This window comes from Poecilia reticulata, chromosome 2 (assembly GCF_904066995.2).
Source record: "Poecilia reticulata chromosome 2, P_reticulata-male-v2, whole genome shotgun sequence".
Classification (NCBI taxonomy): Eukaryota; Metazoa; Chordata; class Actinopteri; order Cyprinodontiformes; family Poeciliidae; genus Poecilia; species Poecilia reticulata.
The window spans coordinates 5228307-5247669 of NC_088831.1; the positions used below are offsets into that span (position 1 = coordinate 5228307).

At 39.6% G+C, this 19363-nt stretch overlaps 1 protein-coding gene across 2 annotated transcripts in view; it reads right to left on the reverse strand.

Moving 5' to 3' along the window:
* LOC103474257 (fidgetin-like) overlaps positions 1-17291 on the reverse strand; it is a 45538-nt gene extending 28247 nt beyond the window's left edge. The window contains exons 1-2 of one of the 2 annotated variants that reach the window (XM_017303742.2): positions 16074-17291; positions 15295-15325 (exon numbers count right to left, since the gene is read on the reverse strand). In XM_017303742.2, the coding sequence (XP_017159231.1) occupies positions 15295-15319 (25 nt within the window). In that variant the 5' untranslated portion in view covers positions 15320-15325; positions 16074-17291. The other variant, XM_081615672.1, reaches the window with a different exon arrangement.
* Positions 17292-19363: the final 2072 nt, after the last annotated feature.

A 19363-nucleotide genomic window follows, 5' to 3' on the forward strand; every position in this document is an offset into this window, starting at 1 on the left:
ATGTCGTTCCACAGCAGAGGTCCCAGAGGGAAGATGAGTCAAGGCTGAAGAACTAAGAACTGACAGAAACTCGAGCTGAGAGATTTATATTCTGAAAAGTTCTAATCTTTTTTCTGCTACACAAAAAAATAAACTTGCACCAATTGCAATTATTTCTTCTAAAAAACCTCATATTTACTTGGCTTTTACGCGCCATCCCTAACTACCGACATGCATTCAGCGGCAGAAAATGGATTGACATTCAGTGTATAAACAGTTTCATTTTGTAAACAATATCTAGCTGCTGCAGATGCCCCGACTGTTGTCAACAACTTGTGTTAACAGCTGACCAGATGTGTCCAAGGGTTGCAGCGTCTCCTAGCAACTGGAAAACGTTATGGCAAAGCTGGAGCCTCAATGCAACTTTTGATGCTGTAATTTGTTGGACTTTGCTGGCCAACAGAACTTCAGATGATGCCGACGCTCGGGCCAGCCTGTATTGTTAGGGCTAGACTAACCGATTATGCACAGGGGTGAGGTTAATAACTGTGCAAGAAATTCATACAAATACTTAAAAGCAACAATGAACAACATGAGCTGCAGTTACTAAAAAACAAATATTCCAACTGCTGCTAAAATAATTTGTCGATCCTTCCTGTTTCAATTATGTTATATATCCACTATTTTGAAACACATATGTAATACTAAGGAAACTTAGCATTTGTTAGGACAAGCAGAGAAGTGACTAAAAAGAAAACATTGATGAATTAGTACGCTACCGTTTTTAAGTTATTAGTACTCCAGGTGTTGCTGAACAGTAAACAAACAAATATAACCAACTTATTTGATCATGATGAGCCACAAAGCACATATCTAAATTATTTAAAGGTGGAGGTTAACAGTGAACAAGCAAATCAACTTTAGGAGTTGATGACAACCAGCAACATGAACACACTATTCAACCAGCTGTGTTTTTATGAGATTTCATGTCTAAGGTTCTTCTTGTGAAGGTTCCAAGAACTGGCGAACCAGCGAGGGCAAACCTGCTTCGCTCGTTTATATTCTGTTCTGGTCTAGAAAAATGTGGGTTCATTATAATCAAAGTCAACTTTGTAGGTTTCAGCAAAAGTACCATAATTACATATTATCTTGACATGGTGCACATCAGGTTGTTAGTCCCATCAAAGCCATCTCATTGGTCAATCCGTGACTTCACAGCAAATATGACCAACAAATCCAATCCTGCCTTATACGTCTGTGTAAAACAACACACTCATTCAAGCACATTGTTGCAGATCAGCTGCAAATAGAAAGCACAGCAAACTAGGGAAGAGCTTAAATTGGCCAGCTGACGTTGAACAAGCCAAGTCATTAGTCCTCGTCATAGAGGGGAAACCATCAGCAGACAACAGGACAAAGACGTTATTTTATTCGGTGTAGCTGGGCAGCTTAAACTTCTTGTAGCCCAAACCTAAATTAGCCTTTTCCAGTCATGAGTGTGTTTGTGTTTGATGGAGCCCCCTTTTGCGTTACTTTACTTGTTTTCCCTTCCCTGTCTGGAGCTAGAAAGAAAAACACAATGGGTAGGAAATGTATAAAGAGAAGAGAAATATAGACAGAGACAGAATGCCAAGCAGATATACGGAGAGAAACAAAGACTCGGACAAACACATACAGTGATAGGGAGATGGAGACACAGAAGGAGAGATAGGGAGGGATGCTGGATGTGTGTTCTGCATCCCAAGGGATCACTTACTCAGTATAGACACAGTACTGGAGGACAGAGCACAACAAGGGTTCATTGGCCAAAATCTTTCCTCTTTACACGCACATACACTCACACAATCCCTCCAAGCAATATTCCTGTAAGCACTCGTCCACTGAGAATAACCGCATTGACTGAAGTGGAGAGGAGGAAGGAGTGTAAGAGGATGATAGAATGAGGGGTGGAAAGAGGAAAGCAAAGCAAAGGGATCAGGAGGAAGCCGGAGGAGTGTCCACCTGGCCTGTGTCCAGGGGAATTAAACAGGCTGCTTACTGCTCTCAGCGCCTCAGCAGCACCATGTTAGCCTAATGGTACGGACATGAAGCCAATTGATTTGTGGACCAATAGACCTGTCCCACAGCACAAGCAGATTACCTAGATCACTGGCTCTGCATCGAGTAGACATCGCTTCTCGTTCGCGCCCCACAGGCAACACGATGTGGACAGGGTTTGTAATGTGTAGCTCTGTGTGGGTCAGCTTGCGTGTTTCTAGATATGCTTGGGATAAGACTGAGGTTAATTCTTTCTGCAGTCTGGCTAACGTCGTTCAGGATCATTTAGTTAGTTTTTGTACATGCAAAAGGATTCCGTACCCAGAAAGGTCCACATTGACAAACAGAAATATTGATTAAAGTAGCACATCTAAAGCCACAAAATTATGACTAATACTGTACTCACTGAGCTTTTGTACAGTTTGCAATCTACAACAACAATGTTCAATGTAATTTATTGGAATTTTATGGGACAAATGAGAAAAAAATTGCATGACTCTTACATTTTTTGAAAACCATTTTCCCCAAAAAATTCTTTAGATGTTTTTCTTTCATGCCCTGCGACAGACTGGCGACCTGTCCAGGGTGTACCCAGCCTCTCGCCCGGAACGTTAGCTGGAGATAGGCAACAGCACCCCTCCCAACCCCACAAAGGGACATGGGTGTAAAGAAAATGGATGGATGGATGGATGTTTTTCTTTCATAAAAATTGTAAATCTCCCTGTTACAGATTCAAGTCTTTGTCAGCTTTTGACATATAAACTGAGACATTTTCTCCTCCTCCTTCTTTGGAAAACAACTCCAAAACAGTGACATTAGATGGAGTGTGTCTTTGACCACCAAATTTCATGTGATGCCACAGATTTCCGATTGGATTCAGCTCTTGACTTTGACTGGAGCATTCTAATGTAGAAATGTGCTTTGATCTGATCCTTTTTATTGTAGATGTGGCTGCATCTGTTGGGTTATTCTCTACTCTTCAGATTTTTGATTGTCCTGTCAACAGAGTTACCTTGAGCCTCTTTGCTGCTTTTCTGATTAATGCTCTCCTGCAAAAGTAGTAACTCCGTTTTTCTTGAGATGCTGCTTTACAAGCTCACCCTGTTTTAGTTCTCCACAGCGTCATCCCAGACCTGACTGCTGTGTCCGCTGGTCTTCATGATGTTGTTTGTTCTACTGATGTTCTTTCACAAACCTCTGAGGCCTTCACACAGAAGCTGGATTCATGCCAAGATGAAATTACACCCAATTTTCTAATTAAGTAACTTTGAAATAGTGGCTTTCCCTGGATTAAAGACTTTTCAATATCTGACTAGTGAAAAAATGTGATCCGTGTGTCATTTTTGTTGGTTTACCATTTAAAATCTTGTTAAATACATTGGAGTTTGTGGTTGTGACATGGCAATGTAAAAAAAGTTCAAAAGATACGAATATTGTTTCAAGTCTTGGTTGTTTGCAATAAGCAACTTATAACAATAAGAACTCTGCAGAAGAGGTTTATGTTTAATTTACTTTACTTTTTAATTAATCAGCAGAGTGTAGTCTGATAATTTATAGAAATTTTATTCTTGGTTGTTTGGTTCAAAAGATTCTTAATTTATCCTCTCTAATATTTTGGGTTTTTCTATAGTTGTTATGTATATATCAATCCCAAGAAAAATTTTAATTTGTCCTTTAACTGCTTTCTCAAAAAACGTAGTAAAAAACAAAACAAAAAAATGAGGTTCCTGATTATGTGTTTGTGCAAAAACTGTCCTACTTTCCTCACAGGCACATGGTTGAGATTATTGCGGTAGATCTAAAAGAAGCTGACATGGTTTCCATGGCAGACAGCAGTGCTGATGTCAGCGTTCCTGATTCAACAACTGAATCAAGTCTGGTTCATGTTTTTGCTGTTATTGTTTGATTGGTGATTATGTTACCACCTGTTTTCTTAAAATAAATAAATATTTTATTTTTGCCTTGTCCAGAACTCCTATTGAAAATAAAAATAGTCAGAATATAATTTATCATCTTCTGTTTCATTCCCGTCAGCATCAAAGCAAAAGAAGATTATTATTAGAATGTTTTGGTTCATCAAAGCCAGCTTAATTTACTTAATAAAGCTATTTTCTAAACCAACCACTTTTACTTCTTGTTTTAAATACATCTACCGTATATTCACAGAATTGATACATGAGCATATAGTAAATTAACCTGGACAAAGTTAAGATCAAACTGTAGTTATTTGATCTAAATTTCATAATTTTACTGTTTTCTTAATAAGTATTATAGTCCAATAAATATTTTATGTAAAACAATTACGCTCTACTGTAAAAAAAAATATTTTGGATGAATACAGTGACCTTTGCAACATTACAGCTGACAACAACAGAAAAAGTTAATGACCACTTCTTGAACAATTCACATTGGTTTCTCAAAAGGTTCTTAAAAATTAAGCAACTTTATCTCGTTTCACAACTTTTTACTGCTTCCAATGTGAATTATTCACAGAATCCCAGAATTTCATCTCTTAGACCATAGTTGTATTAATTCACTCAATGTTTCCACATTGTTAATGTCACAGGTATCCTGTTGCCATTGCTGAGCAGCTACTGTTGATAAAAGAAAAATAGGAAAAATACATATTTGCATTGTAAAAATGACGTAATCATTTTAATTGTTCTATAATAAGGTAAATATTCGATTCATCAGAGCCAAATATTGTTGTAGGGAAGAGTGACGTCACTTTATGTAACCATCAAACACCCTAATTAAAGTATTCTAAAGTAAAATGAACTTGAAAACAAATCTAAACTAGCCCATTTTAGTTTAACAAACTAATTATCCGGGCTCTGACTTGCTAATTACTTCTTGGTTTTCATTTGGAAATTAAAGCAGTGGGTGTTAGATGTATATATTCTTTGATATTATGTCATACTTTCTCAGATTTAATTAAACTGTTCGCTAAATTCATCACTGTCATCTATCGTCCTGTTTGCTTTATTTACTTTTGCTTCCTACACAATGACACTCAAGAAATACAAGCTCCCCATAGAAATCAGAAAACCGATGTGTGCCATGCAGCTGATGTTTCGTGATGCATGTTTGCTGCGTTAACAGCGTGTGATTTTTAACAGCCAGCGCAAAACAAAAAAAACTTGCTCCGAGACAAAAAAGGAGACCACACACTCTTGAAGCTCTGGTTGTCCGTGTATACGAGCGAACAGAGAGAATAATCCCACATTCTCCACAGTTTTCACTCATGTTACTGTCCCGCTTGAGAAGCATGAAAATCCATTTATCTACAAAGCGACTGTATGGTCTGTGTCGGACAATGTCTCTTTCATGGTCCCTGGTGGGGCCCTTTTTTTTTTTTTTTTTTTGGTCCACAAAGCCACCCAACTGACTCCGCCACGTCTGTAATAGGCCATGTTCATTTGATATAGGCACATCAAGGGAGATGTTGCAGTGGTTTCAGCATGCATCAAGAAAAGTGGGGCTGGTTCACAGAGGAAGAGAGATGCTCTGAACATAAAAGAACAATGGATGCAAGGCAGATGCAGTTATGCAAAAAAAACAACAACTAAAAAACAGAAAGTGAGCACCATGCCTAAGCCTGTCAATAAACGGTAATATTGCCATTTTCAACTGATATGATAATAATGGCGTATTAATGCAAATACACCCACTCAAAGACACAAAAAAATGTATTTCTAAAGAATATTTATCACTGGAACCGGAAAAAATTTTAAATATCCAAAATAAAACAAGACAATGATAATTAAAATAAGGATTTTTAAGCCTCTGTAACCAAAACTGTATTTAAAAAATAATAGCTTCAACAGGGCAAACAGGCACAAGTGGCAGCGCCGACCAACTACATCATACCGTTTCTCAAAATGGCGGCTTTTCAACGATGTTTAAGGGCAGCGTCTCTTTGACGATGGTTGTGGATATGGAAATGATCGTGCTCATTTGAATTTATTGCGTGATTAATTGTTTTATTGCTTTCAGTGACAGGCTCAACCACGCAGACCTGCATTTTAGCAAACACACAGATGAGAGAAAGCGAAGGGAAACACAACATCACCACCTGTCGTTATCGCTCTTATGAGAGTTGAGACTGAAAGTTGAGCCGGAGGACAGAGATCCGAAATTAGGCTTATGAGGAGAGAGGAGGAGAAGGAGCAGTCAGATTATAGATTAGAGGGAGGGGAAGCGATGGGATTAAACATGCGGACTAGAAGGCAGCCCGACTAATACAGCTCACAGCTCAGCTAAAGGGCATTGTCGCATTTAGTCCCGTGGATTACACTGTAGTTACTGAAGTGACAAACCTCTCCTGACGGCTCAGTTTAAAAGAAAATGACTCCAGGAAATTATTTACTCTCTTTCCAGACGTTATCACTCATCTGATCTGATCTAGATTTCCCTAAATGAGCTGGAGAGAGAGAGAGAGCACGTTGAGGCACAAGGCAGACATCAGTATTAACGGCGATGCTGCGTATTAACCACCCTCTGGCTAATGCAACTAATGAATGAGGGAGCTAGCAGGCTAGCGGCTCTAATTCTCCTTCACAGCCTATCGTGTTGCAGCCCGGAGACAGATCAATACCATTTGCTCAACACACAGGAGGCCTGGGAATCTATAAAAGGGCTTTTATTGAGTAATTAAACACCCATTACTGTCCCGTGCAGCCAAACAATAAATTTGATCAGCCTCTCAGGCGCAGATCTAGCCGTGATTAATACCCGGTGCATGCTGACATTTTGCTAAGATCACTGCAACGGTTCGGGGACAATATTGTGGCTATTTTAGGGCCTGAAGAAAACACTGTACACTTTATATTGTCCAAGGTTGCCGACTTGGGTGTGAAATGTCGCCGGTACCTCTGTTTACCTCAAAGGCCACAAAGGTTGGCGGCACGCCCTCAATTCTGTTGTTTCACGTGAATAAAGTCTTTAACAGCTCAATATTACGACTAAATATTGAAACTGGACTCACTTTCTCTGATTTCTTATACAAAGTAACTGTAAGAACTGAATCACAGAAAGTTAATATCCATCCATCCAAAAAAGTTAATATAGATGTTAATATACTTTAAGGACATGTGTACATTTGATTCAGTTCTGCAGTTATTTTATTTTGTTATAATTGTTTTTTTATCTTCACACAAAATTGCCATTTCAAAGATCAATGTTTGAAATTGTTGATGTACTCGTACCACAGTAGAACGAAACGTTGCAGGATTCAGAACTGGGAAGCGCATCTTGACGAGGGACCTCAAACTGACAGTTTGGGCTACCCGTGAAGCTAATGCTAAACCAGATAGCGTTAGCTTACCGACTGGGAGGTTCACTACTTCAGTGCTACAGTTACAGGAACTTTACCTTCTTAAGCTGCTCTCAAACATGAGTGTCAATGCATTAGCTTGTAGCATTAGCATAGTTAGCAGGATGTATCCTTCAGCATTTCCAGTCCATCTGCCTCACAGAAAAAGTCCAACCAAAGCACGCTGTTTGCCAGCTAAGGAGGGAAATTGACTTTTCTTTCTTTTATTGGAGCCAACTGAGTTTAAAAAGTTCAGCAGCTCTTAGCTTTGATTAGGTGAAGGGAAAGGCTGATTGCTATTACATTCCTCCTGTTTGCAGAAGTGCAACAATTTGGGTAAATGTGAATGGGTCAGTTTGCATTGATTTTGACACAAATGAATAATTAATTTCTCTAGTATTGATTATATTGAGAAATTGATTACTTTGACAACGCTCCTACCTTTTCTTCGGCGTGGGCAGATATGTGGTATCAGAGATTCAAAACGTTTTATAAAGTAAAAGCTTCACAATGGCTAAAATAATTCATTCCCTCTCATTCCTGCAGTTGAAAATACACTTAAGTGTCAGAAAAATCTGTTTTCTCCCACTTGTTGCTTCCGTCTATGTACCAGGATCAAAATAAATGTTTCTGATGACATAATTCAGTCATTTTTGTTTTAAATTTCCTGTTTGTACTATATGTTTAATCAATGTAATCACACCGTGAGAATCTCATACTGGACTACCCCTACCACTTACACAAATTTATTGCACAAAAAGCTTTCTCCCACTACTAAAACACAACTGCACACAAAAAAAGCTCTCCGTTTTCCTTTTTCTGACAGAGTTCCTCTCAGTTCCTCCCCCATCGCCCATCCATCCTTTTTCCACAATTTCACAATTCAGAAACCTGTTACAATCCAATCCTTGTTGGAGAATATTTAGCGTTGTTGAGCCAACAATATGGCATCTGGGTGATTCTCCTAAATATGAATGGCCTATTCACGAGGCTCAATGCCGTCGCTTGGCAGTGGCCCTCCTCCCCTCAGTACTCAAAACAATATTCAGCGCAGCAGTCTTGGCACTTTTCCCCGAAAGCAACAAAAGAGGAACTCGAAACTGTCCCTGAAACCCTCAAAGCATTAAGCCTCTGTGAGATGCAAGTACTTGGCACAAGCAAAGCGATTTAGCGACAATGGGCAAATCATACAGTGCTTTGTGAGATTTAGGGGATACAATAGCACTCGGTTTCCAAAGCACACATTAGTAGGCATGTCATTGGGACCCCCTGGGGGATTTGAGCAGCCTAGAGGATTGTGTAGTGAAGAGGATAAATATATGTTACTGGGTAAGAAGATGGAGCGCTGCCAGCGCCTTCCCCTCCTTCACACAACATATTGTGGATTACAGTGCGAGGAATACATTAATAGCATAATCTTCCAACCACACAAACTAACCCGCAAACTGAACCCATTTGGCTTGTTAAGTGTACACATTGCATCGCATCCAAAATCAATTTACAACCATTTAACAGAGCTCAGGAGGTGTGGATGAGGAGAGAAAGAGAGAAAAGGCAGGAAATAAAATGCATAAACAAAACCAGAAAACACCACCGAAATAAATAAATAAATAACTTGTTATAAATGTGCGGAGCTTGCAGCCATGCTGACCTCCGAGTGCTAAACAAAACCCAGCAATGGACAAGCAGACACCCACTCAAAAGTCAATACCATGCGTGCCTCCTCTTCCTCTGGTATGGTTAATGCATGATGCCAGGTAGTGGAGACAGACGGAGAGTAGGATCTCATTATGCGCTGCGTGCTATCATTAGCTATGTACCACATGTGTCCGTCCTGCCAGCGGAGCCATACAAGAAACATCCTAATGCTCTCGCCTGCTTCCTGTGGGGAATCTTGCCCAACGCGCACACACACACACACACGCACGCACGCACGCACGCACGCACGCACACACACACACACACACACACACACACACACACACACACACACACACACACACACACACACACAACAACAACATAATCACATGTATGAATACAAACACCTTCCTTTCCCAAAAGGAGTGGCTCCAGTATTATAAACCATTAGAAATGGGATTTTTTTTTTCCGAGCTGTTTTTCTCCTTTTTCAAAAATAGTTACATGTTTCTAATTTTTTGGGGAGGCAAAATGTAAAAAAAAATGACAGCTTTATTGTTTTGTTGTAGCCTAGAATTAAAACACAAAGCATCGTCATTTCGGAGCCTACATGTAGGCCTGAAACAATAACAAATTTGTCTGGATGATAAATTGTGCCAGAAATTTTAATATCGTCAATTTGAAACCATTTTTTTCCCAACTGGTAATTATAATAACAATGAAATACAAGTACACCTACTCAAAGATTCAATCTCTAAGGAACATTTAACACTGCAACCAGAAGCATTTTAAATATCCAAAATAAAAGGAAACAACCATTAAAATGGATTACGAAGAATCTGTGACCAAAATTGTATTTTGAAAAACAATGATCATTCAGCTTTGACAGAGAAAAGAGGCACAGGTGACAGGTAGTGCAAACTAACTGAATAGTATACTGGGGTCAAACATTTGCAGCGTTTCTCAAAATGGCAACTTTCCAATAATATCTCTGACGATTGTTAGGAATTAACCATGAAATTAATTATCATGCAATTAATTGATTTATCGCTTATTGTGACATGTAGATTGGGTTATGGTGTTAAAGTAAACTAAGATTTGAAAAAGTTTTGGGTTCAGAACTGTCAAATTTTGACCGGTGTGGTTGATTTCTTTCAGTGAGTCAGAAAGAGCAGCGATTACTGGATTTTTTTTTTCTCCAACTACATGGACCGCAGTGCAATGCAACAGCGCCCCTCACCCAACTTGTTTCTGAGGGCCATCAGGTGGAAAGACAGCGAACAAACTCAGCAACATTTTTAATTTTTTCACGTGTTAAAAAAAAGGACAGTGAAGGTGGTGAAGTTAAAAGCAGATGGTAGAGGCAGCATCAAGCCGAACTCTAGGAAAAGATTACCAGCATTTTATACTATTGCTTAGCATTAAAATATCATAGGTAGTGTTATTAGAATAACAATGGATTATTCTAAAGTAGTTTAGATAGTTTCAGATGTTCTGTTTCTTTCTTTCTTTCTTTTTTGCCTAATATTAAGGTATTTTTACACAATGTTATACTGAGAATTTCTTTGGTTGTGAAGAGTGAGATGTGCACAAATAAGAGACGGAAGTTAGGTTTTATAAAAAAAAAAAGAAAAAAGTTTTAAAGTAGTTAAACAAGTCAAATTTAAAGATTGTTTGATGTTGCGGTCAGAAAATTCAATAAAACTGACAATGCTTCAAATGACCTTTGACTTGAGAAAAATCTAGTTGCAAATACATAGAAAAAAAAGTTGACTTTGCACTCTAAATGTGGCTCAGAAGTGGAGGGTGAAAAACAGTTTGCTCATAATGTCGGAAAGAGAAATTGATTCTAATGTGCAGAAAACATAGAATCAAGAAGTCTACTGCCGGATAACAAACTGATTTCAAAACAAAATTTTTTTTTGGAGAACGCCACAACAACTGGCCGACCGGAAGCAGCAATTCAGGCTCAATCCAGTAAATTCACAGTAAAAAAAACAACGTTCATCAACAAAAAAAGAAATACTTTAGCAGTACCAAAGCTGAAAAAAAAAGAGTGACCAGCTTTATTGTGTCATCCGCTAATCAGGATGCGAGTTGGGGGGGCACCATCTCTCCGAAGCTTGGTGTTCATCAGATCTTCCAGAGCCGCTAAGAAGAGCAGCAGAGATTACACTCATCTCTTTTCTCGCTTTCTGTCTTTTCCTGTGGGTCTTCCTTTAAAAAGAAAAAAAAAAAAAAGGAAGAGAGACTCTCGACGGCCTCTTCCGTCGCCGGGCCAAATCACTGGCGAGCTTCTACGCATATCAATGCACAATTTAACTTAAGACTTGCATGACAATAACCTAATTAGAAACGGCACCTTCTCATTTGAAGTCACAATGTAAAGGATAAAGCGCTTTGCTGCCATGTCTATTGAGGACTAATGGCGTGAAATATTCCGTTTTTCTTTTTGCCTTTTTTATTAAGTCCTTAGCATATTTAACACTTTCACCAGCCGAATGTTTTAATATCTACCAGAGAATCCAGGCCATGGGTGGTGAAGATTGCTGCTGAAGAGTAAAAGGGAGGTGAGCCGGGGTCTGTTTAAAATTCAGGAAAAAAAAAAAGGGCAGCTTTTCGCAAAAGAAGGTAGGAGGGAGAAAAAGAAATATATAAAATATTATCCGGCGCTTTGATTTGATTAAAACCCTACGAAATTTACACGTTGCATAAAACAGGGGGAACTTCAAAACCTTCCGGAAGGAATCGGGAGTTCAAAGGGAGGCAGATAATGCTGGAAATTAACACGGGAATAAATTTGGGTGAGATGGAGGGACAATGTGGGGAATCTGGTGATCTTAGATCGCTCAATGGGAATTACGGAAACTGACCTTAATGTTTTTTGTACAACTTAGACGGAATTCTGCAAAAAAAGAAAAAAGAAAAAAAAAAAAAACGACCCGATTTCTCAAGTTTTAAAGCGTTGTGGTGGCACCAATCGCCAGAGGTCACACGTAGCTCTGAGGTAAGCCGACAGCATTATTTTATCCCGGACTCAGACTGGTGCAGATACCCTGAGCTTAAGTACAGCCATCAGATTTTGACCTGTCAGCACTAAAAGAGAGAGAGAGAGAGAGAGAGAGAGAGAGAGAGAGAGAGAGAGAGAGAGAGAGAGAGAGAGAGAGAGAGAGAGAGAAAGAGAGAGAGAGAGAGAGAGAGAGAGAGAGAGAGAGAGAGAGAGAGAGAGAGAGAGAGAGAGAGAGAGAGAGAGAGAGAGAGAGAGAGAGAGAGAGGTGAAAGAGTAATGAATTGAAATCAGAGGAGTGTGTGGAAATGGTTTAAAAATAAGGGAGAAAACAAAAAAAAGAAAAAGAGAGACTGTCATGACAAACAGGAAACTACATAAAATACAGTGAGAGGGAAGCAGAGAGGACCATGGTGTCAAGGATTTTTAGGAATTGGCGTTCGCTCAGCTACGAAGTGAGAAGCGAAGGCAGCGGTGTTACCGACAGCTGCTTGCCATCTCTGGGAAGGAGAACTTAGATCGGTGAGGAGAGGGAGGCGAGAGGAGGTGGGGGGGGGGCTAACGGCAAGCCTCGCTACAGTTAGCTGACACAAAGCCCAGGCTCTGTCTTCTGGGATGGAGAGAGGGGGAAATAAGTGGACAAAGAGAGAAACAGCGAGGAGACAAGACAGGCTGACGCACTGTCGAGCAAACATGGACAGAGGAGGAAAAGAAAAAAAAAAGAAAAGATGGGGGCAGCGAGGAGGGAGATGGAGGAGAGTGAAACAGACAGACAGCTCCGAGAGGGATTTGTTCTATTTGCATGCTCCGGGCTCCCATGGGGGTCCGCGCTCGGCTCGGCAAGCCGAGAGCACAAAAGATAACACTTAACATATTTGCTAAAAGATGACAACCCTGCCTGGATCTCGTTTGAAGGGGCCCCTTTGTCAGGATGCTGATACGGACACGGCCGAGGCTTTCCTTCCATCTGCGTGTATGTGTGTGTGCGTGGGGGTGTGCGTGCGTGTGTGTGTGGAAAAAAATAAAATAAAACACAATATTTCCCCACGACCGAATCAAGTCCCGCGGGGGGCCGGCGACACATCGCGAGCCGATGGCTCCGGGACGGTGAAACGGCTTTTTAACGGTAAACATTACGGAGTGATAGAAAGTGTCAGGATAATTTATTTATACGGCCCCTCTGGGAGACGCCGAGGCACCCTCTCTCTCCCTTTCTCTCTCTCTGTGTTCGTTTGAGGGTCCACATTTAGATAAATAAAGGCAGCACTTTTTCCTCACTCCCTATTATCCCCTCTGTCCCTATTAACTGTACTGGAGGTCCGCCAGAGATGTGAAGCAATACGTTATGTGTATAATGAGGGGGATTATTGCTACTGTCACTGCTGCACTCGCACACAGCAGATGTAAGATCTGAAGCTACGGAAGGTCAGAGTTAAAAGAACAAACTCAAACCGGATTATTCATGTAAAAAAAAACAACAAACTCGCTCTACCACTTCTATCACACTAGGTGAGTCTCGTAATGTCAAATAAAAACAGTGTCGGCCAGTAATTTAGAAAAAAATAAATAAATCTGGGACACCGTCTGACCGCTTTCCCTTTCAAGACAGCAACTAGTCAAAGATATTTAATAAATTGACATCCTCAAATTAGGTGGTGGACATTTATTGTATCATTTATCATTTATCATCATAAATGAATTTCAATTTATCGTTGTCCTGATAAACTCCAATTAATGATTTTTTTTTTTAAAAAACAACAAATGTCTGCAAAGTCGTAATTGTGAGCTTTAATATTTCCGCCATTTGTTCAATGAAAGTATTAATAAATTTGAGAATATGATTAAATTCAGTTACTGCATGCAGTTTAGGGATACGAATCAGTCTTTTTTATGTGACTGGTGTCCTAAAGAGGCGCATTACAAAAGAGTGTGTTGTTGAAGAGCAGCATTTGTTTTAATAGGACTATAAATGCTGCTTCATGCAGTTAGACTCATATAGTTACCTAAAAAAGAAATAAAATAGTTCCTACGGTCACTTATTATCGCAATACCACAAAATATCATAAAACTTTAAGTACATATCGTTCTAAATCTAGTTCTAATACGAAACAAAAATAAAGATACACCGTCACTTTTAGCCCCACAGCATGATACTCCCACTTCCATGCTTTTAGCTTACACTCATCTTTCTCTGACATATCAGAGCCAAGCTTTTCTCCCTTCTAAGTAAGCTTAATGTGATTTTAGCCAGCTGACCTGTAGTGCACAGAAGGTGCAGTCACCTTCTCATTAAAAGGACTTTAAAAAAATAAAATAAATATTCACTCTTTTAAAATTCTGCGTCACTCCGCCAAATTCTTCCCAGTAAATGTCCACAAGTCAGAGCTGCAGCTGCAGTTTTAATCCTTAACCATTAACCTGTTGCTCTCTCAAACCCGGAAGATCATGCTACAGTTTACGTTCAAAAGGAGGAAAAAATACAAATAAAAATAAAAATAATTTTATGCGGCACCTTTTCAGCGTTTGATAAAAAGCAGGAGGGTGACCGTACAATGCGGGGAAAAAGTGCTGCTGTGTTGGCTGCAACATGCAAACTGGAGCGCAGCAGCAGGTGAGAGCTCGTGTCAAGAAGCGAATAAATATGTTTGTGCGGGAGGAGAAAGTGAGATCAAAGGTGAGAGGTCAAGTCTCGGCTAATAGCCGCTGCAAACCAAAAAAGTACAGCCGTCTCGCATATCAGCGGGGCGCTGTGGACGGATGGAGTGTGCACCAAGCAGCGTCTCTTTTTAAACGCACACACAAAATACCTGCCGTTTAGAATTTTAAAGATTTCTGCAGCGGCAATTTTGTTCGTAAATGTTACTACTGAGTCTTTGTTCGTTCGCGTGAGGATGTTTGAAGTGATAAGTGAGCAAAGGTTTAGTGAAATAAAACAAATTATATTTAAATTCTTTGCAGCAGCCAAGGCCTCTTTCCCACCTGCTAGTGGAAATGTGGATGACTTAATAACACAAAAGAAGAAAAATATCCCTCTTTAGATCCAGGTCTGACGATTTCTTTAAAAAAATTTCCAATTTCCTGAGAGAGATTTTGTTGCTTTATAAAAATCTAATTGGATTACAGCAAACTGTACCACACGTAGTGTAGTCACTGATTATTAATTCCAAGTTGGTATGAACAACACATATTTGACCACAATGCATTTTTAAGTCATCTAGTATGAGTGAAAATGAACTATTTTTTTCCAGCAAAGTCGCACTTTTGTTTTTAATTATATTTTTTTTATACACAAGTGAAAAGGTAAATGATCACTTACCATAGACGCTGCTGCTGCTGATCATGTCGTGCTGTAAAAAAAGGAGACAACTTGAATAAATTTCAAGACAAAGCAACAAAGTATATTACAGAATTTTTTTTTTTTCCCAAAAAAACCCCCTGCATTTTATTACTGTTTTTAGCTGCAGCAGTATGTGATGTGCGAGGTGGGCCTTTACAACTCGAACCTACATGCAAATTATTAGAAAGCGGAACCCGGGGTGACAGGTAGCGGCGAAGCAAAGCGGAGGAGGAAAAAATAAATCAACTGGTGCGGCGCAGGTTGGAGTTAAATCTCCCCATGACGCCCCTCAAAATGTCCAGGCTGGATGCGAGGAGAACGGGGCAACTTGTTGTGACTGCGCCGCAGCAGCTGCAGTCCTCCTGGACGCTGCTCTATCCACTGTGTAGCCAAACCACAACTTGGGTTTATTTTCTACGTCTTTTACCCCAGTGGAACAGAGCTGCGCAGCCGACACACACGCACAGATAATACGGCCAGTGAGTCTAGACGTGTCTGTCCTCTAATTTAGCCGCGGCGCAGGTGAACCAGTAAAAACTGAAAATAAAAAAAAATAAAAAATAGAAGAAAAAAAACAAATATAAACATTTAGCGCACCTGAGGCTAGTGGAAACTTCTTAAATAGCTAATCGCGTGTGCATTATTCCGAATTAAGCCGCGTGCGCACGCCGCTTCCAGCTTTTCTATAGACGCGCGCGCTCGCTTGGCTGTTCTAATTGCAGCCGCAGCGGATGCCCAGCCGGACCGTCCTCCCTTACCTGTGTGTTTTCCTCCTTTTTTATAAATATTTTTTTCTTATTCAGCGACAGGTTGACCCCTCACGCAGGGGTGAGTTGAGGTCTCATCGATCCCGAGGAGGGGTTTCTGTCGGGTGTCGAGGTTAAGCCGGGCTGCGCTCGAGCTGAAACCATCCCAAGTTAACGCAGGAAACACTGACCACAGCCACTGCCATGTTGGAATTTCACCAGCCCCGAACAGCTGCTTCTCACACTGACCAGTGCGCTGCCCAGTGCGCATGCGCTTACGCCTGTAAGAGGAGAGAGAGTGAGAGAGATATAAAGAGAGAGGGAAGCAACTAATAATCTTTAGCTGTCAAACCGAAACCAAAAGCCATAACAGAGTAACAGGGATCTTATTAGGCAAAATGGATCGAAAAAGCATACATAGCATTACTGAAATTCAATTTTAAGATGAGAAAAAAATAGATTGTGAATCCTTTAACGTGACACATCCTATGCAATTGAACAAGAACTGAAACTGTAAAAAAAAAAAAAAAAGGGAATAAGTAGCTTAACGTGGTTGCAGATGTCTGGACATCATTAAACTTAGACTTAGCTGATACGCCTTTTCATTCACATTTCAGCAATCGTTCTTCCTCAGTTTATATACATTCCTTATTATATGCATTCCTAAAATGTTCCCAAATCTATAATCTCTTGTGCAGATTTTTTATTTTTTTTTTCCTTTTTTGGAGAAGTTTGTTCATTGTATCATGTTAGCCAGTTCGTACACTAATGTAGAAAACTGAATTTTCCATTCTTCTACAGCTTTCTAGAAGACACTTGAAGGTTTTGGGTCAGAGCTGATTGGCTGTTTTGAAGGATTTCATTCACCCCCGGCCAAAAAAAGTAAAAATAAAAAATTATTTAAAAATCATGAAGCTTCCACCATTGTTGTGTTGTGCCAAAAAGTTCAAACGGTTTTAAAAATTGAAGTGCCAAGTTCTGTTTGAAAGTGTCATCTCTATGTTTTTTTTATATGCTTGCAAAACAAACCTCTTATGATGGCCGACTGTATTAAGAAACAAAAATATTCTTGATCGTTTTTACAATTTTGACACCAAACATAAAACTTTTGTCAGGAGGTATTTCTGTGACCACTGCATGCTAACAATGACAAATGACAAAAACAAAAACAAACAGTAAGCTGTCTTACTAAAGTTCACACAAGGAGACTAGGGCATGGAACAATAGTAGAGAGACAGACTGAAGGAAGAAAGCTAACATGAAGAAAGCTGAGGAGAAAGTATATTGTAACCAAGTGGAAAAGGTTGAACACTCAAAAAACCATGAAGAATACTAAGAACAAAGAAAGAAACTAAATATAAAGGAAATAACTGGAAAGGCGAGACAAGGAAATAATCAAAATACAAACACAGATGAAAACCAAAACACCTGAGTCATGAGAGAATTGTGGTTGTTTCCTCAAAAACCCACTGTATCAAGTACAGATGTTGTTAGCTCATTATCTACTAAATGAAAAATGCTAAAAAATAAATGTAATAAGTGGTGTTTAAGCATTGAAATGCATGTTTATGTATTTATGTGTTTTTGACTTTCAAAAGTCTCTTGTATCAAATGTGATATAAAAGGGGAAAACACTGAATAATCTAGTCGATTGTTATCTGGTAAAATACCCAATTACCATTAAATAAAAGGAAAGGAGAAAAAGGATTCTCTAACAATTACAATATTTTCTAAGGCTTTTAGATTGTAGTAGGTGGCAAAAGAAACTAGAAAAGAAAACATCATACAGCTGCTTGAAAAATATAATTCAGGATTTCAGCAAAACGGCAAATTCTCAAATCCCAATCTTATTCAAGAGAGTTTTGGATTTCATAAGGTTGCAGAAGCTCTGTCACGTTTTGTGTTCAGGCTTCTCCATGGAACAATAAACCAGACCTGCTCACAGAATCTCAGAGAGACGTACAGATCTGTAACACATAACTGCTTGTCCTTGAACTGCTCTATAAAAATCCAACAGAAACACTGACAAACTGCTAAATTTGTCGTTCTTTTTATTAATGGATGGGTGGACGGATGACGCACTCTTACAATACTTATCCAGACCTGAATTGGATAAGTCTTGGAGAGTAACTTTTTTTCAGCCAGCTGATCAGTAGTATGCAGCAACTGCCACTATGCACCAAGCAAACAGACAAAAACCTGGCCCTTTCCTTGGGATGTTATGACGGACAACCTATTGCTTTTGAAATAGCATGCTTTTAACATCAATAACCAGTCTGTGTCGAATAAAGAGCTTAAAATGTACGCTAAAGCTCATAACCAACTCACGATGGTAACACCATCTCACAATGGTAACACCATGATCTATCAATTGATCTAAATCAAAACCTTAATCAAGATATACCCAAGGGTTCCCTATAGAATATTTAGCATGAGAGGCCAGAGGTCCAAGACTTTTTCTTACCCAAGAACAAACAAGGATTTTCACTGACAAAGTCTCTGCACTTTGGCAAAGCATATGGCAAATAACTGAATATCATCGGCGCATAAGTAATGATAAATGTTTTCAAAGGGTCGCCCTTTTCATCAACCTCCACAAGTCTTCATCTAAATTCAAATAGCATGTGGGTGTTGTAATCTTTGCATTAAAAAAAAAAAGTTACATAAGACAAGCATGGGCACTTACCTCGGAATAAGGTGAGAAAACCATTCGGCGGCAGCCTAAATCATATATTTCCCAGTGATAATTACAGCGAGGCTAGATGGAATTAGCAAATGAGGCTCTAATTAGAATGGAAATGTCCCAGTTAGTGGCTTATCAAAGCATCAGCAGGGAGACCAGGTTTGAACAAGATATCAAAGATGGAAGAGCTGTCAGTTCATTGGTACAAGTAACACCCCCATTAGGTTGACAGCCTGCGAGTGTGTGTGGGTTCTGTGGAGGAAAGGAAGAAGAAAAGTTCTTATTGACAAAATTGTATATGATTGATGCAACAAAGCAAAACATACACAATTTTCTCAAATATACATATGTATTAGAGGTGTGCCGATCGATCGGTCACCGATCATAATCAGGCCGATTTCCGTAAAAAAGTGTATGATCGGTGATCGGTGATCATTGGCTCTTGCTGCCGATACCGATCACCTGCATCTCATTTCGCAGCCTGCTTGCGCAGCTGGTCTCCTCTTTCCTTCACACTGCGCAAACGCGCAGCAACAAATCCTAAGCGATGTGGAACTATAATGCACTGAGTCAATGGGGAAGTTTGCGTGTTGCGGCGGAAAATTGAAGCACGTCAAAA